This window comes from Panthera tigris, chromosome C1, assembly GCF_018350195.1.
Source record: "Panthera tigris isolate Pti1 chromosome C1, P.tigris_Pti1_mat1.1, whole genome shotgun sequence".
Lineage (NCBI taxonomy): Eukaryota > Metazoa > Chordata > Mammalia > Carnivora > Felidae > Panthera > Panthera tigris.
In genome coordinates this window covers 124938434-124957778 of record NC_056667.1, presented here as the reverse complement: position 1 = coordinate 124957778, position 19345 = coordinate 124938434, and the positions used below count along the sequence as shown (strand labels likewise).

General features: G+C 48.6%; 1 protein-coding gene across 1 annotated transcript in view; it reads left to right on the top strand.

Moving 5' to 3' along the window:
* Positions 1 to 18392, top strand: part of TMEM163 (transmembrane protein 163) — a 238725-nt gene extending 220333 nt beyond the window's left edge. The window contains exons 6-8 of the mRNA XM_042994308.1: positions 6665 to 6776; positions 15035 to 15176; positions 16461 to 18392. Coding sequence (XP_042850242.1) covers positions 6665 to 6776; positions 15035 to 15176; positions 16461 to 16521 — 315 coding nt within the window. The 3' untranslated portion in view covers positions 16522 to 18392. The remainder of the gene's footprint in view (positions 1 to 6664; positions 6777 to 15034; positions 15177 to 16460) is intronic.
* The last annotated feature ends 953 nt before the right edge of the window (positions 18393 to 19345 follow it).

The following is a 19345-nucleotide window of genomic DNA, read 5'->3' as shown; positions in this document are numbered from 1 at the left end:
CCACTCTCTATGTACCCAGTGTTCTTTTGGTATCTATTGAAGGGTCCGTTTCTGGGGCTCGTTCTGGGATAGGGCATCAGCTTCTTTTTTTTTTTTTTTTAATTTTTTAGGGCATCAGCTTCTTGATTGTCAGAGGTATCCAATGCCTTATTAGCCAGGATGTAGAAAATAGCAAGGACTGCCTTAGGCTCTTGCAGGCAGACCAAATGCCCCTCCATACATACTGATCCCACAAGGGTCTACTTATGATTCATCCATCCCTTGGTTTCTCACTGTCTAAGCCATAGGTTAATTTCTTTAGGACAGCCCAACTGTCAGTGCCGAGGGTTAATAGCTAGGTTTCACGGATAGCTCTGGGCAGCCAAGTGGCTGTTGCAGTTGATTCCTTCTGGAGAGGCTCCATCTGGAGGAATGCTATACACAGTGCTAGGAGCAATTGCTCTGTGGGGGTATATCAGGGATTGTCCCCTTCCAGATCTGGGACCCAAAATCCTAGGGGCACTTTCTCCTTTGTTGTCTCTGCCACATGTTGTGGTATGACTCATACCTTCTGGAGTCATAGACACATCTTACTCAAATGGTAGCTCTCGATGGGAGATGCCCAGAGCTTTCATCTGTGTCATTAATATTCTTGCCTTCTCAAACATGACTTGCTGCTCTAATCTCCAGTCCCATATGTGCCCTTTCTTTACCAGGTGGCATGAGAGAGAGGGGCACTGTGCCAGGTGGGGAATATAAATCATCTAAAAACTCCAGATCCCTACCAAGGCTTGTATCTCTTTCACACTCCTAGGGGATGAACAGGCTGGTGTCTTATCAGTCACAGCTTCTGAGACAATGAGAATCTTACTTGACCAAACAACTCCTTGAACCTTATTGCGGCACCTTGGCCTTGAGTTTTCTGTGGGTTCACTGCCCATTTTCCCCCTTGCAGATACTCTAGCGAAGCCTGCACAGTGCCTGCAGCAAAGGCAGTCTTCACATGTTAACGTTAGATCATCAGTGTCATGGGCCTGTTTTACCGATAGGGGGAAAGGAGACACAGGGACAGGTCTTAAGTTACCATCCCATGACATATTGTGGGGCTATGCAGGTAGCCTTGGGGAGTACTTGAAAAGTTCATTATTGTCCCTTCCACATGAGGGAAAATGGATCTTAGTTATCGGAAACCGTTACTAGTCAGAATCTTTTCTATGAATCTCCTTGACGATGAAGTACTTTTGCAGGAACACTTTTTGTCAAAGCATCAGAATAAAATCTGAAAATGACAAAAGACTTAAAAATGTCCAAGGTTAAAGATTTGAAGAAAATTCATTAAAACATAATTAAGAGAATGTGGTTATTTTTATGACATACATTTTGAAATTATGACTGACGGTGTTTTACCAGGACATACCAGATTTTTAGAAATTTCAAACAAATATGCCTAAAGGAAGTTTAGCAGCATTCATATTTGACAATGCTTCCCAAGAAATTTAACATACCAAATAAGCCTAATTAGTTCAACATCTTCCTTTCATAAGGAGAACATCCATCTTTTTTTTTTTTTTTATAAAATTTATTGTCAAATTGGTTTCCATACAACACCCAGTGCTCATCCCAACAGGTGCCCTCCTCAATGCCCATCACCCACTTTCCCCTCCCCGTTTCCCCCCATCAACCCTCAGTTTGTTCTCAGTATTTAAGAGTCTCTTATGGTTTGCCTCCTTCCCTCTCTGTAACTGTTTGTTTCCTCCTTCCCCTCCCCTCCTGGTCTTCTGTTGAGTTTCTCAGGATTTACATAGGTGTGAAAACATGGTATCTGTCTTTCTCTGCCTGACTTATTTCACTTAGCATAACACTCTCCAGTTCCATCCACGTTGCTACAAATGGCCAGATTTCATTCAAGAACATGTATCTTTTGAAATATTCTGGGGACCCTCTGGAATATTCCAAAGTTTTTTCATAGTTAAGATTTCATTGAGAATTTGATTTTGGGGAAGCTTGTAAAAAATACCCAGAGGTTTAAAAACACTTGATTAAATAGGATCACAGGTCACGGTGAAATAATACTTAGTTATCTATTTAACCAAAGTGACAAAGACTTCAAAGGCAAATACAGAAAGTTACACAGTTGTAAAAAACACACTCCCTTTTTGTCAGAAACGCAGTTTTGTTAAGTAATCAAAGACATGATAGAGATAACATGAAGCACAGGAAATTATTTTGACAAAACAATCTTTTTTTTTTTTTCCTGGATAGATTACTTAAAAGGTAAATAAAAACTTCATAATCTCATCAAAAGAAGACCAATAGTGCAAGAAAACTGTCCTTTTAGCAGATGAAAGAAAACTATGTTTTAGTTTTATGTTATTTAGTTCTATGTTATTTAGTTCATGTTTGTTATTAAAGCTTATTTTTCTTGAAGCCAATTAAATAGGGCTCCTTTACAGAATAATTTTGTCAGTACCCTCTGGAGGTATAAAACAACACACACACATAACATAGATCCATAGACATACATAAACATACGGATATAAATAGACACCCCATCACTTTCATTCTGAAACCTGATGGAGGCTGATGACTAGATTTGGGACAAAGAAATTCCTCTAGCAGTCTGTACTTAAAAATCCTCTTTCCCCCTTTTCCTCCTCAGTTTCTGTGAGGATTCTTGTGGTTATCTCCTGGGGTGCTTACATTTCAAAGGCAAGATAAGATTTACAACTTAAAGGGACTGAGAAAGAATGCACGTTTTCTCCTAGGAGTGTTTTAATTGCCATTTAAAATTTTCCTTTCTATTAAAGGTTGATGGCATGGGGCCCTTTGGTCTGTTTCTTCACCAGTTACCACCACATCCTCCTCTTCATTCTCCTCACTTTACCAGAGATTCCACCGCTTAGCATCCTAACAAGGCTTTGTCACAAGAGCCTAGATCTTCACCCAAGGTCCTTGCACCCTCCTAGCTTTGCCAAAGGGCATACTAAGGTCTCCGGCTGGGCTGTTTATCCTGCTCTCCCACCTTGTTGGCCAGCCCTGAAGCCAGCAGAATATCGGACCACTGCATGTCCTTCTCTAACCTCAGCTGTTCCTCCAACTCCAACCTGAACTCCAGCCTCTAGTTGGGCATCAGTGTCCAGCCGAACTGCCCACAGTCGAGGCCAGCACACTGTGGCACCATTTGTTTCTCTTTGCTCGGTGTCCTTTGTGCGGTTCCTCAGATGAGTGCATTGAAACAACTGGTATTTCTGGGCCACCTCCGCTCTCACATAGTTGTCCACAAGCATCTAATATATGGGCCATCTCTCCCCACATAGAAATTGATGGCCAATTTAGGATTTACCCTGCAGATGCCTCATTCCTGGCTGGCTCACCAGCTGTTAGTTCACAAGCTCCTCAGGGCTTCCCAGGTGTAATCTGAACCTCGCCCCCATGCATTGAGGGCAGGGAGAGATAGAAGAAAGAGGAAGAGCACTTCAGATTGGTAGGTGGCAGGTTTTATTAGCAAGTGAACTTATATATGAGGCTTGTCTTGGGTGGCCACAAGATAAGCAGATTTCCATAAACCTGTACACCAGATCTCAAACGTTTATATATAGAGGTTTTAACTAGGTTCAGACACATACCCCGTCCAGACAGCCCCAACACCACATTTCTGTTTCAAGGCTATATCCTTGGGACAGCTTCTGGCAGTGGGGAAGGCAAGTGGAACTCACATTCTAAGGACAGAGTGGGGGGTGGGGAGCTTCCAGTTGCCCGGTCCAGCTTGCAGGTCACCTGGCAGTACGTCTTCTTGATGACCTTCTTCAGCAGCCAGGCACTGTTTTAAACACTTTGAAGCATCCTTCTGAAGTAGTATTTCGGGTTCAATCAGAGAACTGGAACCACTCTAAATTGTACAGAATAGGGATTTATTGCAGGGATGAGACTTTGCAGGGTGGTTGGGGGCTGCAGAAAAAGCATCTGTCAGGCTGTTGTCCTTGAAGTCAGCAGGGCTGCCTGGAAGGAAGGAAATGTGGGCGCAGAGCAAAGCAGAGCAAGGACAACTGGTACTGGAAGATGGACTGGAACTGCATTTGACCCCTACTGGCCTAGCCTCAGAGACACGGGATCTGTAGCAGAAGCTTTGAAAAGCCACTGTGGGTCCCACTAATAGTTTTTCCTCTATTTATTTACATTTCATTGTGCATACTTTTTTTCTGGGTAACAAGTTCGCTACGTTTCTTTTACAGCAATGCTTAGCATAGTTTGGGGCTCATCATTAGCACTTAGTGTGGCTGTTTGGTGGAATCAGTTAGTGCATGGATAATGTGCTTGGGCCCTTTAACACCAATTGCTACCTTTTATTGCACATTATCTGCTACCCCATGGAAGAGAGAATTGAGATTTGAGAGTTCGGGCTTGTTTCCCCAGTAAGCAGTGAAGTCCAGATTTGAGCAAAGGTCTGCTGGTGCATCACTGCCCTTCAGCCAAGCCCCTGTTCAGCAGTGAGCCCCCTGGGTTTAGCAGACCCAGGAGAGGACTGCCAAAGCCATAGTGGCTCTTCTAAAGATGCACCTGGGGGGAGGGCACCCCAGCTCTTTGGGACTCAGATGGGGTGAATGCAGACTTTCTCTCCTGGGAATTTAGAGATGAGGGCTTTGTCAACAGAGAGATTGAATGGAATCAGAAAGGCTTCAGGTATGAGGAGAACAAAGTGAGAATTCAGCCTCTGAATTTGGGGTCTCAGTGTGCTTGATTATGTCATTCTCCCAACTTAGGCTTTCTGAAGCCTGTCAGCAGCTGGGTCTACATTGACATGTGATTCCTTAATCACAGTTGCATTATGTCCTGTGGGTGCCAACACCCATGATTAGAATGAGTCCCTGCACAAAGGGTGATGGGATTTGGAGATCCTTGCCCCACCCTTATCCTCATCCCCTGTTGACCTTGCTTTGTCACCTCATCCACAGCAGGGACTTGGGATCTGCCAAGAGGTTAAGTTTGGCACAGTCATTACTGATAGATAATTTGAGGAGGTAAAATAATAATAATTCAGTGAGGTGATTATTTTAAATAAATTTAAAATTTGAAATAACTTTAGATATATAGAAGAGTCACAAAGATATTACAGAGAGTTCCTGTATACCCTTCATCCAGCCTCCCTGGAGGTTAATATCTCACATAGATTACTAGGGCACATTTGCCCAAACTATGAGATTACCGAAACTGTTAATAAAATTCCAGGCTCCATTCCATTTTCCCCAGCTTTTCCACTTAATATCCTTTTTCTTTTTAGGGATCCCATCCAGGACACCATGTTGGATTTAGTTCTCCTTCTCTCCCTAGTCTCCAATTAGTTTCTCTCGGTTGTTCCTTGTCTTTCAAGACCTTGACATGTGTGAAGAGTAGTGGTCAGGCATTTTGTAGACTGTGCCTCAGTTTGTTTGGTGTTTTTCAAGATTCAGCTGAGGTTATGGATTTTTGGGTAGAACACTAAGACGTGTTCTCATCATGTCACATCAGGAAGCACATGGTATTGGCATAACTTATTAATGGGTTTATTAATGCCAGGCTTCTCCACTGAACGGTTACTATTTTCCCCTTTTCATGCCCTATTTGTTAGATACCCATCATGAGCCCAGCCCACACTCAGGGAGGAGGGAATTAAGCTGCACCTCCCAGAAGTATTTGCAAAGGATCTGGGCACCTAAGTTAAAATCAACCACTGTCGATTAGTATTGTGGGGGAGATGCTTTCATGCCTTGCAGATATCATGTTTCCAGGGAGGTGACTTTTCAAATGACTTTATTTAGTTTCAAAACTGGGAAAACAGGCTGTCTTCCTTCTTCCCAGCTTTCTGTTGCTAGGTTAGTGAATTTAGATAATAAGATGCTTAAGGAATCCTATTTCTTTGTGTATATGTAATGCTTTATCACATTCTGCTGGAAGTTGCATTTTAATATTGGAGAGAGTCTGGAGGCTGAGTCTCATGGCAGTGACGCATGGGAGCTCCAGGCTGAGGAGCTCGGTGGACCGTAATGTCATGAGATAGTGGTGCCTGCCTTTGTGTGTGTGACTCATTCATTTGCTTGCAAAGCGAAGGCAAAAACTTATAGGAAGTGCTAAGATAACGTCAATAGCAGACTATATTTTTAGATGCCTTTTCCCCACCTTGAGGGCTATATTTGAACTTCTAATTGCATTGTGTGAATTTAAGGCTGAAACATAGTTCTAGGTAGCTTCAGCCATAATTGACCCTGTGGCCAATTCAGTCAGCTCTGTGTTGAAGTGTTCTTAGTCCAGTGGTGTACTTACATGTTCCCCTATTCTCCAGCTGCTTTTTGAATTACTTGTGAAAAACCCCACATAGCACATGCTGATTTTAGCATTTTGACCAATTCTGTTATTGATCAGTGATTGCCAAACACTTTGGCAGAATAGCATGAAGGGGAATATCCTGAAGGAAAAGAAATACTTAATGTCTAAGGAAATATAAATCTGGATTGTTTTTGATCATCTTTTCCAATTCCCAGTGACACAGGTAACTGAGGTATGAGAATAAGCAACATACTCCCACCTGGTGGCAGCATACTCACCTGATTATTTGTTCTGGGAACAAAGCTGATCTTTAAGGCAAGTGGTTTGCAGATAATCTGCTCTAGCAGGAGGTGAACTGTTGAAATCTGGAACTTTTCTCTTCTAGGATGACTTCCTATTCAGCGTCTCCATTTTAAGTGGGATCCTTTGCAGCATCTTGGCTGTGTTGAAGTTTATGCTGGGGAAGGTTCTGACCAGCAGAGCACTCATAACAGATGGTGAGTAAGGCCAATGTGCCTGATTTTTGGGGGCTGAGCTCCCAGTGAGGGAAGCTACTATTCAGTTGCTTGTCCTGTACAAGAGCTCAACAATTTGGAATCTATTCCTCACCATCCTCCCCTCCCCAGGCTGTTTAATGACTCTCAGAGTTCCCATATTAGGGCAGATATCTGGTACCCTGGGAATTTAATAAACTTCATGAGTCACCTCCACTCGGACCTCTTAACAGGGTAGATTGGGGCTTCCCAGTCTGTGGTGTTTGTTAAAAATACAGATTCCAGAGCCAGACCCCAGGAAGTCATAATTACACCAGCGCCCCAGCCCGTTCGATGCACACTGAGATTTGGTGCTGCCTCCATGGCCAGTCCAAGGGGCCAGGATCCCACGTCACACCAGGGAAGATGGACCCTGTCGTGTCTAGCGCTCCTACATGACATTCTGACCACCAGCTTTCCAGTCTTCCTCAAGTGCCACTTCCTGCAGGGCCTGGTGTTTGCTTCTGGACTTGGAACGTGCCACCTTTCTCCTGGGCTGCGGAGGCCGTTTGCCCATATGAAACCCAAGCTTTTTAAGCAGTAAAAGCGGTTTAAAATAGCAGAAGGATCAGCAACTGGCACTGAGCCCTCCTCTTTGCTGTTCTGTGTTCAGCAATGTGAGGGACGCTGTGTGTGCAACCCAGGTGGCCCAACCTGGCTTCTCAAGCTCCCAGGTGAATCCCAGGGCAGGCTGGGGGCGGGCAGGGTTCGGCCCACATCAGGCCCTGTGTTTGCTGCTGTTAGAACATGATGCTGCAGTAGCAAGGGACCACCTGGGTTTTACAGAGTTCTTTTGTGCCTGGCACTGTGCTAAGTGCCACGTTAGCTGTGGAAACCACCTCCTAACACAGGATCAGAATCACCTCTTTCAGGTTTCTGTCCCGTTGTTGTGAAGGGTCCTGGCTCCCAGAAGTGGAGTTGCAAATTAGATAACCTCTCTGAGATACATGAATTGATTTCTCCCAGAGCCGGATCTGAAGAACTTGTGGTTCAGTCACATGAGAATGTCTGAGGCCACAGCCTGGACCAGTCTTCTGAGGTCTCTGTCACCCACTGAGACACTGTGGCTTTGCATTAAGCTGAGCCTAGTATATGGTCCCATAAGACCCTGGCCCATATGGGTGTCCTTCTGTCTCTGGGGGCACACCCAGAATCTGAGCAGGAGTGGTCTTTCTCTGTGATCTTTGTGGTCTGGTGTTTTGTAACCTGAGAAAGAAAATGCCTTGTGTAGACACGGAGTCTTTCTCTACTCCGGGATGAAAGCACAGGGTGTGCTTGGCTGAGAGCTAAAGGCTGTATGGGCATCAGGCAGGGGTTTGGGTGTGGGTTCACCAGTCCCTCCAGAGGGACACCACTCTGACAGGGCCCTGTAGGCCCAAACAGGGCAGAGGCCTGACTGGACCTGGCTGGACCCTGGCTTCTCCAGTGGCGGTTCTGTGCCTCCTTCTCTGTGTCTCTTTACCTGGAAAATGAGGGGCAAAGGAGGCAGGTGTGGGGCAGGCTGGGCCGGTCAGCACAGCTTTCCAGGCTCCCAGTGGTACGTCCTCACCTGGGGCTCTTCTTCCAGTCTTGAGCTGGGCGCCCAAGTCACAAAGCCCCCTGGCTTGCAGAGCATCAGCATTTTATCTGTTTACTTGACTGCAGTGGAGACACAGGCAGTGTTTCCCCAGAAGCCTGAGTGTGGACCCAGCAGTCAGACCCGCCCTCCCACCCCCCCACCATGATCCTGGAGCTTGACCCCTTCTTCTCAGAATAAGGGGCCCTCTGCCTTGAGTGATAGTTTTACTTAAAGTTAGATATTCCAGATACTGAGTTTCTGTTTAGGCTTCATTGTCCTTCTAAACTCCCACCATTTTATAAGGTGTATCAAGAAGACCACAATGATAAGTATGTTGTTTTTTTTTTTAAGTTTATTTTTATTTATTTTGCAAGCAAGCAGGGGAAGGGCAGAGAAAGAATCCCAAGCAGACTCTGCACTGTCAGCACAGAGCCCAATGAGGGGCTCGAACTCAGGAACCATGAGACCATAACCTGAGCCGGAACCAGGAGTCAGATGCTTAACCAACTGAGCCACCCAGGTGCCCCCATACGTATGTTTTTTAAAATTTTCACTTCTGACTCTTTAATTTTTACACACAAAACCAACTACACACAAGCAGTCTTGCACCAGGGAGGGGTCGTGACAAAGAGAAGTGGACAGTTTGAGTGATAACTGTTCCACCAACAGGTAGAAGCTGGGGTGGGGGTGCGTTCCTGGGCAGAGGGGATGGTATGGGGAGAGAGCCTGGGGTACCTGAAGGGTGCAGGGGGAAGGGGCACAGGGCAGATCCTGCAGGACCTCAGATCCACAGTAGGATTCTGGATGTTTTGTTAAATATTTATCAGAGGAGGTGACATGATGGATGTTTTCTAAAGAGTCCTCTGGCTGTCAGGGTGGAGGACAGAGTGAAGGGAAGGAGATCTGCAGCAGGGAGAAGTCTCTGGGGAGCCAAGGGGGTGGCAGCAGCTGGGGACGGAGGAGGGCAGAGGGCTGGAGGATGGGGGGAATTGAAATGGTGATAGTATTTGTAAAATGGGCTGGGCTCCTAGTTGAATTGTCCATGGGGTTGATGAGTCACACACATACAGAAGGACAGAGAGCACTGTTGCAAAGTGAAGAGTAGCCAGTTCCTCATCCCAAGCCTGTTACCCATAAGTGGCCCCTGGGAGGTCGGCGAGCTCTACAGTCTCTTGCTTGGTGGGAGCACAAGCCGACTGTGCAGCAGTAATTACAGCCTCCTGCTAACTGGATCATCTGGGGTCCCAGTTTTGCTCATTTATTGATTAGCAGATCTTAGGGAACTGTGTGTAACTATTTCCTTTCTGTTCTTCCATCCCTTTGGGAGGCAGGGGCAGAGTGGGGTTCAGGAGCCATGCCTATCTTTACTGTCAGGGGCTTTTCCGAGGGGCTGGTTCTGGAGGGCATCCTTTGTGACTGCCTGGGAGTGCCCTTCCCATGTCTGGCCAAAGGCTGGGGGCAAGCCTGGAGCTTCTCTCCCAAGAGGGAAGTAAGTTCTGGTGCAGGAAGGGTGGGCAGGCCTCCTCTGTCACCTGGAGTGGTGGCCCTTCCCACGTTGGAGCTGTGTGTGAACTGGGTCGGGCTGACTCCACCAGATCCTTTGTCGCTGGGTTGTGTCCTTACAGCCAGAGAGCGGATCTTTAGGAAAAGGGGGACAACAGAGTGTGGACAAATTCTGGAATTTCCCACTCTTGCCACACAGTGCAATAAATCTTATTTGGTTTTGTTGCTTTGAATATTCAGTCAACATGAGATTGTTCCTGTCAGCACTAGGCTGAAGTTGGCTTTGTGTTATTTAAGGGGGCGCCTGGGTGCCTCAGTTGGTTAAGTGTCCAACTTCAGCTCAGGTCATGATCTCACGGTTTGTGGGTTCGATCCCTGTATCAGGCTCTGTGCTGACAGCTCAGAGCCTGGAGCCTGCTTCGGATTCTGTGTCTCCCTCTCTCTCAAAATAAACATTAAGGTAGAATGACTTTGTGCAGCAAGTTAATAGTACAAATCAAACAGAGGAAGATTGTGGAAAGGTGCCTGGGGGAGGTTCCAAGCTAGGGGCCAGCAGGGACAGATAGAAACCTGAGTTGAGGGGCCTGGGCCAACTGTCCTCATTCCCTCAAGATCTAGAACACCAAGAGGCTATGATGGCTTTCAAACACATGAAAAACTTTAATTAGAATTTTCTGCATAAAATTAATGTTTTTAATTCTGCAGACTCTTACCTAGTCATTAAGGTCAGAGCTTCTCAATATATTTTTAAAGATAGAGACAGCGAGCAGGGGAGTGGCAGAGGAAGAGGGAGACACAGAACCTAAAGCAGGCTCCAGGCTCTGAGCTGTCAGCACAGAGTCCGACGTGGGGCTCAAACTCATGAACCATGACCTGAGCTGAAGTCACTCAACTGACTAAGCCACCCAGCTGCTCCAGAGCCTCTACTTAAAGCCTCTGATGTTATTTTGCATTCTTAATGTGATAATAGCATTTACACTTCACAACAGCTCTGGTTTTAACCAAGGGGTCAGGAATAAGCTGTGAGCCTGGGTGGGGGGACCCAGCAGTGAGTGACCACCGGGCCTTGTGTGCTGCATGCACCTGGCCAGCATTACTGTGAGCTCCGGGTTCATGTGAAATGATTGGCTGCAAAGGCGCTCAATTCAGAAGGATGTGGCAGGGCAAAGAGGGGATTGTCCCCTAGTCCCTGGTGCTTGTCCCAGTGTTCTTGCGCAGGCTTACAGAGGTGGGGCTGAACTGTGTCGGCCTCTGCCCTAAGCAAAGGTGAGCAGAGCCAAGCAAGTTGGAAGCTGCTCCCAGAAGGTGTAAGTGAGGGGAGACTCGGTGAATTCACTAGCTGTGTACTAGCTGCTTGCGTGGGTTGGGCCCCAGCAGAGCAAGGTGACTTGGTGGAGCTGAGCGGACACCTAGTGGCTGACTGGGGGACTCTCACTGTTCTCTGCATCTTCTCTGAGCTCCACCTGCTTCTCTGAGGGCTCCAGGGGCTCACCTGTGCCCCTGATAAAGATGGAGCGGGGAGCAAATGAATCCAGTGTGCCCTGGGGCAGTGGTCAGCTCCTCCCTGTCTCCCCCTTTCTTCTAGCCACCCTGAAACAAAATTCCCCCAACTTTGAGAAAGCCCAAGATGTTAACTGCAGCCCAGGTAGCCTGTGTCCTTGTATTAAAAAGGACAGGAAGATGCAAGGGACAGCTGGAGGCAAGAGGGTCAATGCGTGCTTCTCATAATAGGAAGGGGAAATGGGATCTTGATGGATCAGTGGACAGGAAGGAAATTCTGCTTCTCCAGACCTGCTGTTTGCCTACTTCGCGAGGGGTGAGGCACCACTGAGGATGTGATTGCAGAGGGCAACATCATGGGCTAACCAAAGAGGGAGGGAGGGCCCGGGTGCTCCACATGCCAGGGCCCGGGATGGACTCAGCTGGCACAAAGCTTCCCACTGCCGTGACAAAGGGCTACAGGTGGGCCGTGATGCTTTTAAAACATAGGGTTTAGAAGCGTCTGCTACAGGCGCTGCATGGACAGTGGAGATGGAAAGGATGGTGAGCCCATTTCTTCATGGTCTAAAGGTAGGTGAGCACAGAGAAGCCATAGATGACAACCACACAGGGGCCACACTGACGTGGGGAAGCCAGGAAGCAAAATGGGGTGGGGCCTGCTCTCTCTAGGGCACCTAGAGCTAGCTCTTGGGCTGGCTGGCCATCAGAAGAGACCTCTGGTGAAGGGTGGAGGTGCTCACTGTGGGTGGCAGGCAGGGATGGCCTGGCTAGACATGGGAGTGCAGGCAGAGCCCTCCCTAGCTCCAGGCTCCCAGCAAGTCCTGGCCTCTGTGTCCTCATAGTTCCCTGGCCTGGCCTTTGGAGGATGTGGCCCCCGGATGGGAGGAAGTTGGAGGTGTTTGCCTTTTCCAGTCCCCATCACCTTTATTCAGGTGAAATTGAGTTGGCAGCATTCTCCAGGCATGACCCTTGAGCAAGCTTGGAAGGGAGTGGGGAAGCTGAGTCTCCAGGAAGCCTCTGACTATCCCTCTGCCTTGCGGGAACAAAATCTCTGCCTGAGCTCCCAACCTCCCCTCTCAGGTGGGGAGCGGGGGCGTCTCTCTAGCACTCTAACCACAGGCCCTGCCTGGGATGGCTTCCTCTCTCAGGACAGCTGAGTCCAGCTGCTGCTAAGTAGGAGCCCTCTTGGCACAGCCCAGGCCATGTTCCATGCCTTCCTTCCCTCCTCTCCTCCATCTATTAACTCATTGATTAATGCAGTAATCACCTCAGCTTCTGTTCTGGGACTTGGAATATTTCAAGAGAGAAAACCCCTGTCCTTAAGCTTATATCTGTAACAAGAAAAACAGTACAAATACCATCTTTGGAAGGGAAGAGCTCTGCAGAAGGATGATAACAGCACGAATGAGAAGGTAGGAGAGGAGGGATGGGTACGGAGGAATCATTTTCAGGCGCTGAGAGTTCAGGCTGGGAAGGAGGCAGCATGAGACGCCCCAGAAAGAGGGGTACAGGCTGACAGTGATGAGTCTAGAGGCTCTGGGGGATGCCAGGGCTGGCTGATGCAGGTGGTAGTGTGGTTGGAGCACAATGCACTGGGAGGTCTGTGTGTGTGATGGGGGAGAGGTGGCTGGGGTTGCTCATGTCAGCCTTGCAGAGTTTGAATGCTATTCAGAATTGGGCAGCTTTTCGATTGGAGGCCTTCAGCTGCTGTGTGGGGAGGAGGGAAGCAGGGAAGATGCTGAGAGGCTATTGCAGGGGTGCAGTCAAGGGGCAGGTGCGCAGGGGTGGTGAGAGGTAGACTTTGGGAGGTAACAGCTGGAAAGAATCACTTGACTGGTCAGACTTAATATTTTGGGTGTGAGCGATGTTAAGGACGGGGTCCTAGATTTTTGGACTAGGTGGATGGTGGCACCATATACAGAGAAGGTAGCAAGAGGGCCAGGTGTTTGGGTGCAAAAATTGAGATTTTCGCTTCAACCATATTCAGTTGGAGATGCTTAGGGGTGGGTTTCCAGCTCAGCAGAAGGTCAGAACAAAGAGAGCATGTGGGGAGGGCACAGGCAGAGGAGAGGTTCCCACAACTGCACCGGGGAAGGGGGCGCCCCCAGGGGAGAGGAGAAGGATCCAGCAGTAGGATGGGGAAGGGATGGGTGGAGGGCAGAGAGGAGAGCCAGCCCTGTGAAGCAGAGCACAGGTTATGATCCCTGGAAGGTGGCAGCCTGGTCACTGATGACCTCGCCACAGTGGAGCCGGAGGAGGAAGGGTGACTGGAGCAGGAGCTGTGGCAGGGAGACAGCTCTTCCAGGAGTTGTGTGAAGGGCAGCAGAGCTGAGGTTGTGGTGGAGGTGGCATGGGGTTCAGGAAGGAGTCTGAGAAGGGGGATGTGAGGCTTCTTCCAGGAAGGATGCTTCAGGAGCGGGGACAGAGATGAAGTTGGCTCTATGCAGGGACAGCAGCTGCGGACAGTGGGTGGTGGGCTGGTGTTGGGAAAATGATGTAGTGTTGTCTGGACCAACGTGCTCTAAGCAGTCCACGGTCATGGCAGCAGCAGAGAGCTGGAGTGGGGAGAAGGCAGACTTGAGGGGAGAGAGGGAGGGTCCCATTCAGTGACCATCATTCCTTGCCCGCTAGGTCCAGCTGTTCCCATCACTGGGGAGTGGCCTGCCCAAGTCCACTCCTTGGATCCTGAGAAAGGGGTTGGATGTAGGCGTTGCTCAGCTCCTCTCTCCACATGTATGGCCCCCTATGTATGCACATGAGGTGGTTCAGTCCCGATCTTTGTGCTTGAACCTGATGCCAATGCTTTTGGGTTGAGCAGGTGGAGCTGCCCCAGACACGCAGGGGCGCCTGTTGTGGGGGAGGTGCATGGGCCTAAAGCTTCTCTCGGGGTTACTGTCAGGCTGAGGCAGGTGTGACCCCCGGCGGCCACTCCAAGCTGTTCATTCCCATGTGGCTTTTGAAAATTCACAGGTCAAATGAAGTGGGGATCAAATGAGGCACCATCTGTGAAAGGAGACTCTGGTCAGTATCTGTTAGCACCCAGTTCTGTTTTGATTGCCATCTCTGCAACCCTGTCACAAATTCTAGACTTTGCATTTCCTTTCTTGGAGAGTGAAAATTCCCAGCTGATGTGAGGCTCTGGAGGGAAAGGACATGGGTTCAGGTAGAGTCCCAGCCTGCCTTTCTCAATCTGTGTAACCTTCGGTCAACGGGTTGAGCCTCACTCTGCTCAGCTTAGCTCTCTCGCTGGTTAAGTGGGATAAAAATCTGACTTGATACGATGCAGAAGATTCCAGGTTGGTCTTTGGTCCAGCAGACATTTGAGCCACCAAGGATTTGAGTGTCTCCTGTGTACAGATGCTGTCCTGGACCCTACAAGTTCAACAGGGATAGAAGCCCCTGCTCCTCTTGAGGTCTGCATTCTTGTGTGTGGGACAGTGACGACAAATGTGTCACATGGGCCTCGGCGCCTGGCAGGGCCTGGACACTTGCCAAGGCACCATGTGGGTGTCTGAGGTGGTGGCTGTCACTCTCGAGTGCTTCTGGGCAGCGTTCCTTGCAGCACAGGATGTGGAGGCACGCCTGGCCTTTGGGTGGTTTCATTGGTGGCTAAGAAAGTTTACTTGGCACTGCTGTCAGCCTCTCTTTGCTGTCTCTCCAGGGTTTAACTCCCTTGTGGGTGGCGTGATGGGCTTCTCCATCCTTCTGAGTGCGGAGGTGTTCAAGCATAATGCGGCCGTCTGGTACCTGGACGGCAGCATAGGCGTCCTCATCGGCCTCACCATATTTGCCTACGGGGTCAAGTAAGTTCTCCTTTTGTCTTTGCTTTCCCAGTGGTCAGGAGTGCCATATTTTCCACTCCTGACAGTCACCCCTTGCACCTGTGACACTCCTGAGCCTGAGAGAGATTAGGTGATTGGAAAAGCCCCCAGCAGGGGTCAGAGGTTTTTGTGGCTGGCACAGAAAGGAGCCAAGGGCTTTTAGGAGTTAAAGCCTAGGCCACTTGTCAGAGGCTTACTTCTATCTGTGGTCTTGACAGCTTGCTCCACGGTCTTCCTCTTCTCTCTTTGTGCTTGAGGATGTGTGTCCTTCCCTTTCTCTGTAATGACACACTGGGTAAGCACCTCCTGCTGCCTGCTTCTGTGGAATGCTCAGGGGGCAGGGCCCAGCAGCACCACCCGGACAGACCCCACCTAAGGAAACTTTTTACAAAAGGGACTTGTCAGTGCAAAAGGACCACTTGTGAGGATAAACCCACCATAAGTCTTCTCATTGAAGAAATGCTGCCCAGCCATCACTGACTCGGTGTTCACACATCCGGGCTAGAGCCGGGCTTTGAGAGAACGGTTTCTAAAAGGTGTTGTGTTTCTAATTGTTGACGCACTTCCTGGATCCCGTGAGGATAGCTATAATAAAGATGGGCCATAAGCGTTGGCCAAGATGAGGAGACACTAGAGCATCACCCATTGCTGGTTTCAGTGTGAAACAGGAGTCGTTCCTGCAAATGTTCAACATCGGAGTTCCCGCTTCTTGCTGTCTACTCTGGAGCCATGAAAACACACAGCCACGCAGTGACTTGCACATCAACCATCACAGCAAAGTTATTGATAGTAGGCACAACCCAAAAGTCTGTGAGTGGATGAGTATGGTAGAGCCGCACGGTACTCCTCAGCCCCAGAAAGAACAAAGTATTGCCCCATGCCAAAACGTGGCGGAACCTCAAAAGCATGGTGTCAGCAGCCAGTCACGAAAGGCCACTTTATGTGATCACGTATGTGATTCCACACATACGAAATGTCCAGAATAGGCCCAAGCGTAAAGACCAAGAGTACATGAGCAGGTTCCACAGGAGGGGACCACCGGGGCCTGACTGCAGGGGGGATGGGGCGATAGACATGTTCTGGAATTCGACAGTGGCTAATTAGGGTTTGTGCAATCTATGAATATACCAAAACACACTGAATTGTTTATAAAAAGGTTGAATGTTACTGTATGTGATTTATAGCTTTAAAAAAGCCTTCTGTTTGCTTCCCCAAGTGCTTAAGCTCCAGGGCTGTTGGGGTGACCTGCGTGTTTGCTTTTTGCAGACTCCTCATTGACATGGTGCCCAGGGTGAGGCAGACCCGCCACTACGAGATGTTTGAGTGACAGCGGCCAGCGGGGCCAGAGCGGGCTGCTTGGCATCCGCAGGAAGACAGTCAAGAGGACCAGGTTTCCACGCAGGCAGATGGTGCCAATATTTAACTGAACGTCCAGTTACTTTTTAGGAGGTTTTTGTGTTCCTGGGAACAAGGTCTGCCCAGCTGGTCGGTCCACACTGCTCCCCCTTGCTCCACTGCCCCTGTCAAATATGTTAGGACAACACGCACAGGGGTGAGGACAGGCTTCCCCACCTCCAGCGAGAACTGACCTTTTTTATTTCCTGGAGTAAAAATGTTTTTGTGGGTAGGATACAATCTCTACGTGGCAAAAAGCTCCTCTGTGGTGCTTGAAGCCTGATCTGGATGGCACCTGCCCAGACCCACCTCCACTTCCAGACTCTCGTATCTCCTGGCAGATTTTAAGGGAAGACCGTACCTTCTGTCCCTCACCCCTTTACATACCCAGAACCATCAGTATAGATCACTTCCTAATTTCTATCAAGGTATTTCATTAGTTTCATACTGTTTTACTAATCCCCAATCTAAACAGAGTTCAAAAGGAGACCATTCTATTTTTAAAAGTACTTAGTGATACACGTATGAGCTTTGCATGGTTGAACTAAGCACATGACCCTTTCTTGTACATTCAGAACCTGAACATACATGTAAAAACAGGATCCATTTTTGAGAGATGTGAAACTACAGTTTATTTGTAATAAATAATTATATAATCTATCCATTTATGCATATATCTATATGCTGTGTTAAGTGGTAATGGTACATTACAGTCTGTTAGAGATGGCTTGCCCCTCTGTAAGGAACAAGATGTTCTCCGTTGATGTAACATTAGGTATAGATTCTGTAAAAATGTTCCCCCGACACACAACATTCTGTACCTCTGGCACTGCAGCTTGTCCAAGCAACAGTGTCTGACCAATAAAGACCTTTACCTGTTTTGTATGGTACGGGGAGGTTATCTTGGAGCGTCACTGTGTTGGGTAGGTACTCTGGTGTGAAGGATGATGTGGAAGGAGTCACTTGTGCCTGGGGGTGGTGAGTGGGGAGACCCTCAAGGACGGTCCTAATGGGCTCTGCAGACCCTGTGAGGTAGGGTGGTTGCACATGCATGTGGGGGTGCCTGGGACTGCCGGGTTCTGCCCCCCAGCCCTCACCCCTGCCCGCCGTGCCCCATCTCCCATGGGGCTGTCTCAGGCCGGCTGAGGGGAGGTGGTTCGTTCTGAGGGGTCACTGACCTTGATTCAATCTGACGCTTCCCATGTAGCTTCCTTCCTCCAACAGCATTTTGAGGAGGTTCTATGGGATGTTAAAATGTCACATGGGAAAAAGGGTCGACTGTATGAGTGGATCTGGGAAATGCAAGATTCGATAGGTTTCTTTTTTGCATGTTTTCTCACTGTAGCTCATCTACATTGTGGAAGCTCAGGGAGGGGAAGCTATGATGTAGTACCCCCCAAACTTAAGCATTCAAGTTTTTGCTGGCACTTTTGGGGACCTGAGTCCCATAGATGCATGATGAGAACTGCATGGTGTCTGCGTTCCAGGCAGTAGCCAGGAATACCGTCGGCTGCAGAAAGGCTGGCCCTGACCTTTGTTGTTTCCAGGGCATCTCAAAAAGAAAACAAAGCCCACGAATCCTCTTGCCAATTCTGTTCCCTTGTAGGTGAATGCAAAGCGGGGGGCGTGCTCTGACATCAGTATTGGGGGATGTGATAGAACACTCCATAGTAAAACCCTTCCCTTCCCACCCCTTAAACATACCTTCTCATTAGCATTTTCCACAGGGTGTTTGCAGATGGTGGGATGTCCTCAGTGGATGCCGGCACTGGAGGACACAGCTGGATTTGTTCCATCGGTGACCCTGCACCCCCCCCCCCACTGACCCCCAAAAACCACTGCCACCTGTCACACAACAAAAGTTTATTGAAAAATAAAGTTCTCCCTAGTTTTCTCTACAACAGTGGAAAACAAAGCAGTGTTCTCTATGCCGGTACAGTACACTTGGACAGCGACACCTTATTTGTAGAATCCTGCACTACGTCACCCCAGAAGTGAACAGTAGAAAATGGTTGTACCAGGAGCTGTTTGGGGACACAGACGCAAATGGCCGTTAGCTTAAGGATGTCAAGGTTATGACAGCAACTACAGTAGAAGGGGTATCACCATCTCCTTTGGCATTGATTATCCTGCTCTTGTCCTGTTAATACTTGGGCATGACAGTGAGCAAAATGCTTCCCAGGTCTGTCCCACCTTGGCATTGGAGGAGGTGGTGGACTCTGCTAAGTTCCCATCCTCCGGTGCCAGCAAGGCTTTCAAGGCCCATGGCACTGCCCACCTGAGTGCCTGCTACCACCCCTGCCACCCCCCCCCCCCAGACATGGGCCCCCCCACCACAGGAGCACACAGCTGCCCTTTGCTGTGCCTCAACACACGGGGAGGGTGGGGCTAGTCCTAAGGCGCCAAAGAATCTGGGGTAAAGGGAATGATGCTTTTAAGAAGGTAAATTCCAATCTTACATCCAAAGATGTACAGGACTGCTGATTCAGTAAAGCATCCAAAGGAACTTAGAAAAACCCTACACTCCAGCAAATTCCTCCATATTCCCAATTGCAGTCTATCCAGAATAGTGCCAAGAAAGACAAAACTCTAATAAATCAAGGAAGAAAGAGACTAAAAACCCAATAAAACAAAAAGAAAACTGACAGAGGTGTATTGGGAAAACACCACTGAAACGCAGTAGCCCTCAGGAGTGATTCTAACCCCCCGCCCCCCGCCGCCCCTTCACACCCCCTGGCTCCACTTTTGGTCAGTCT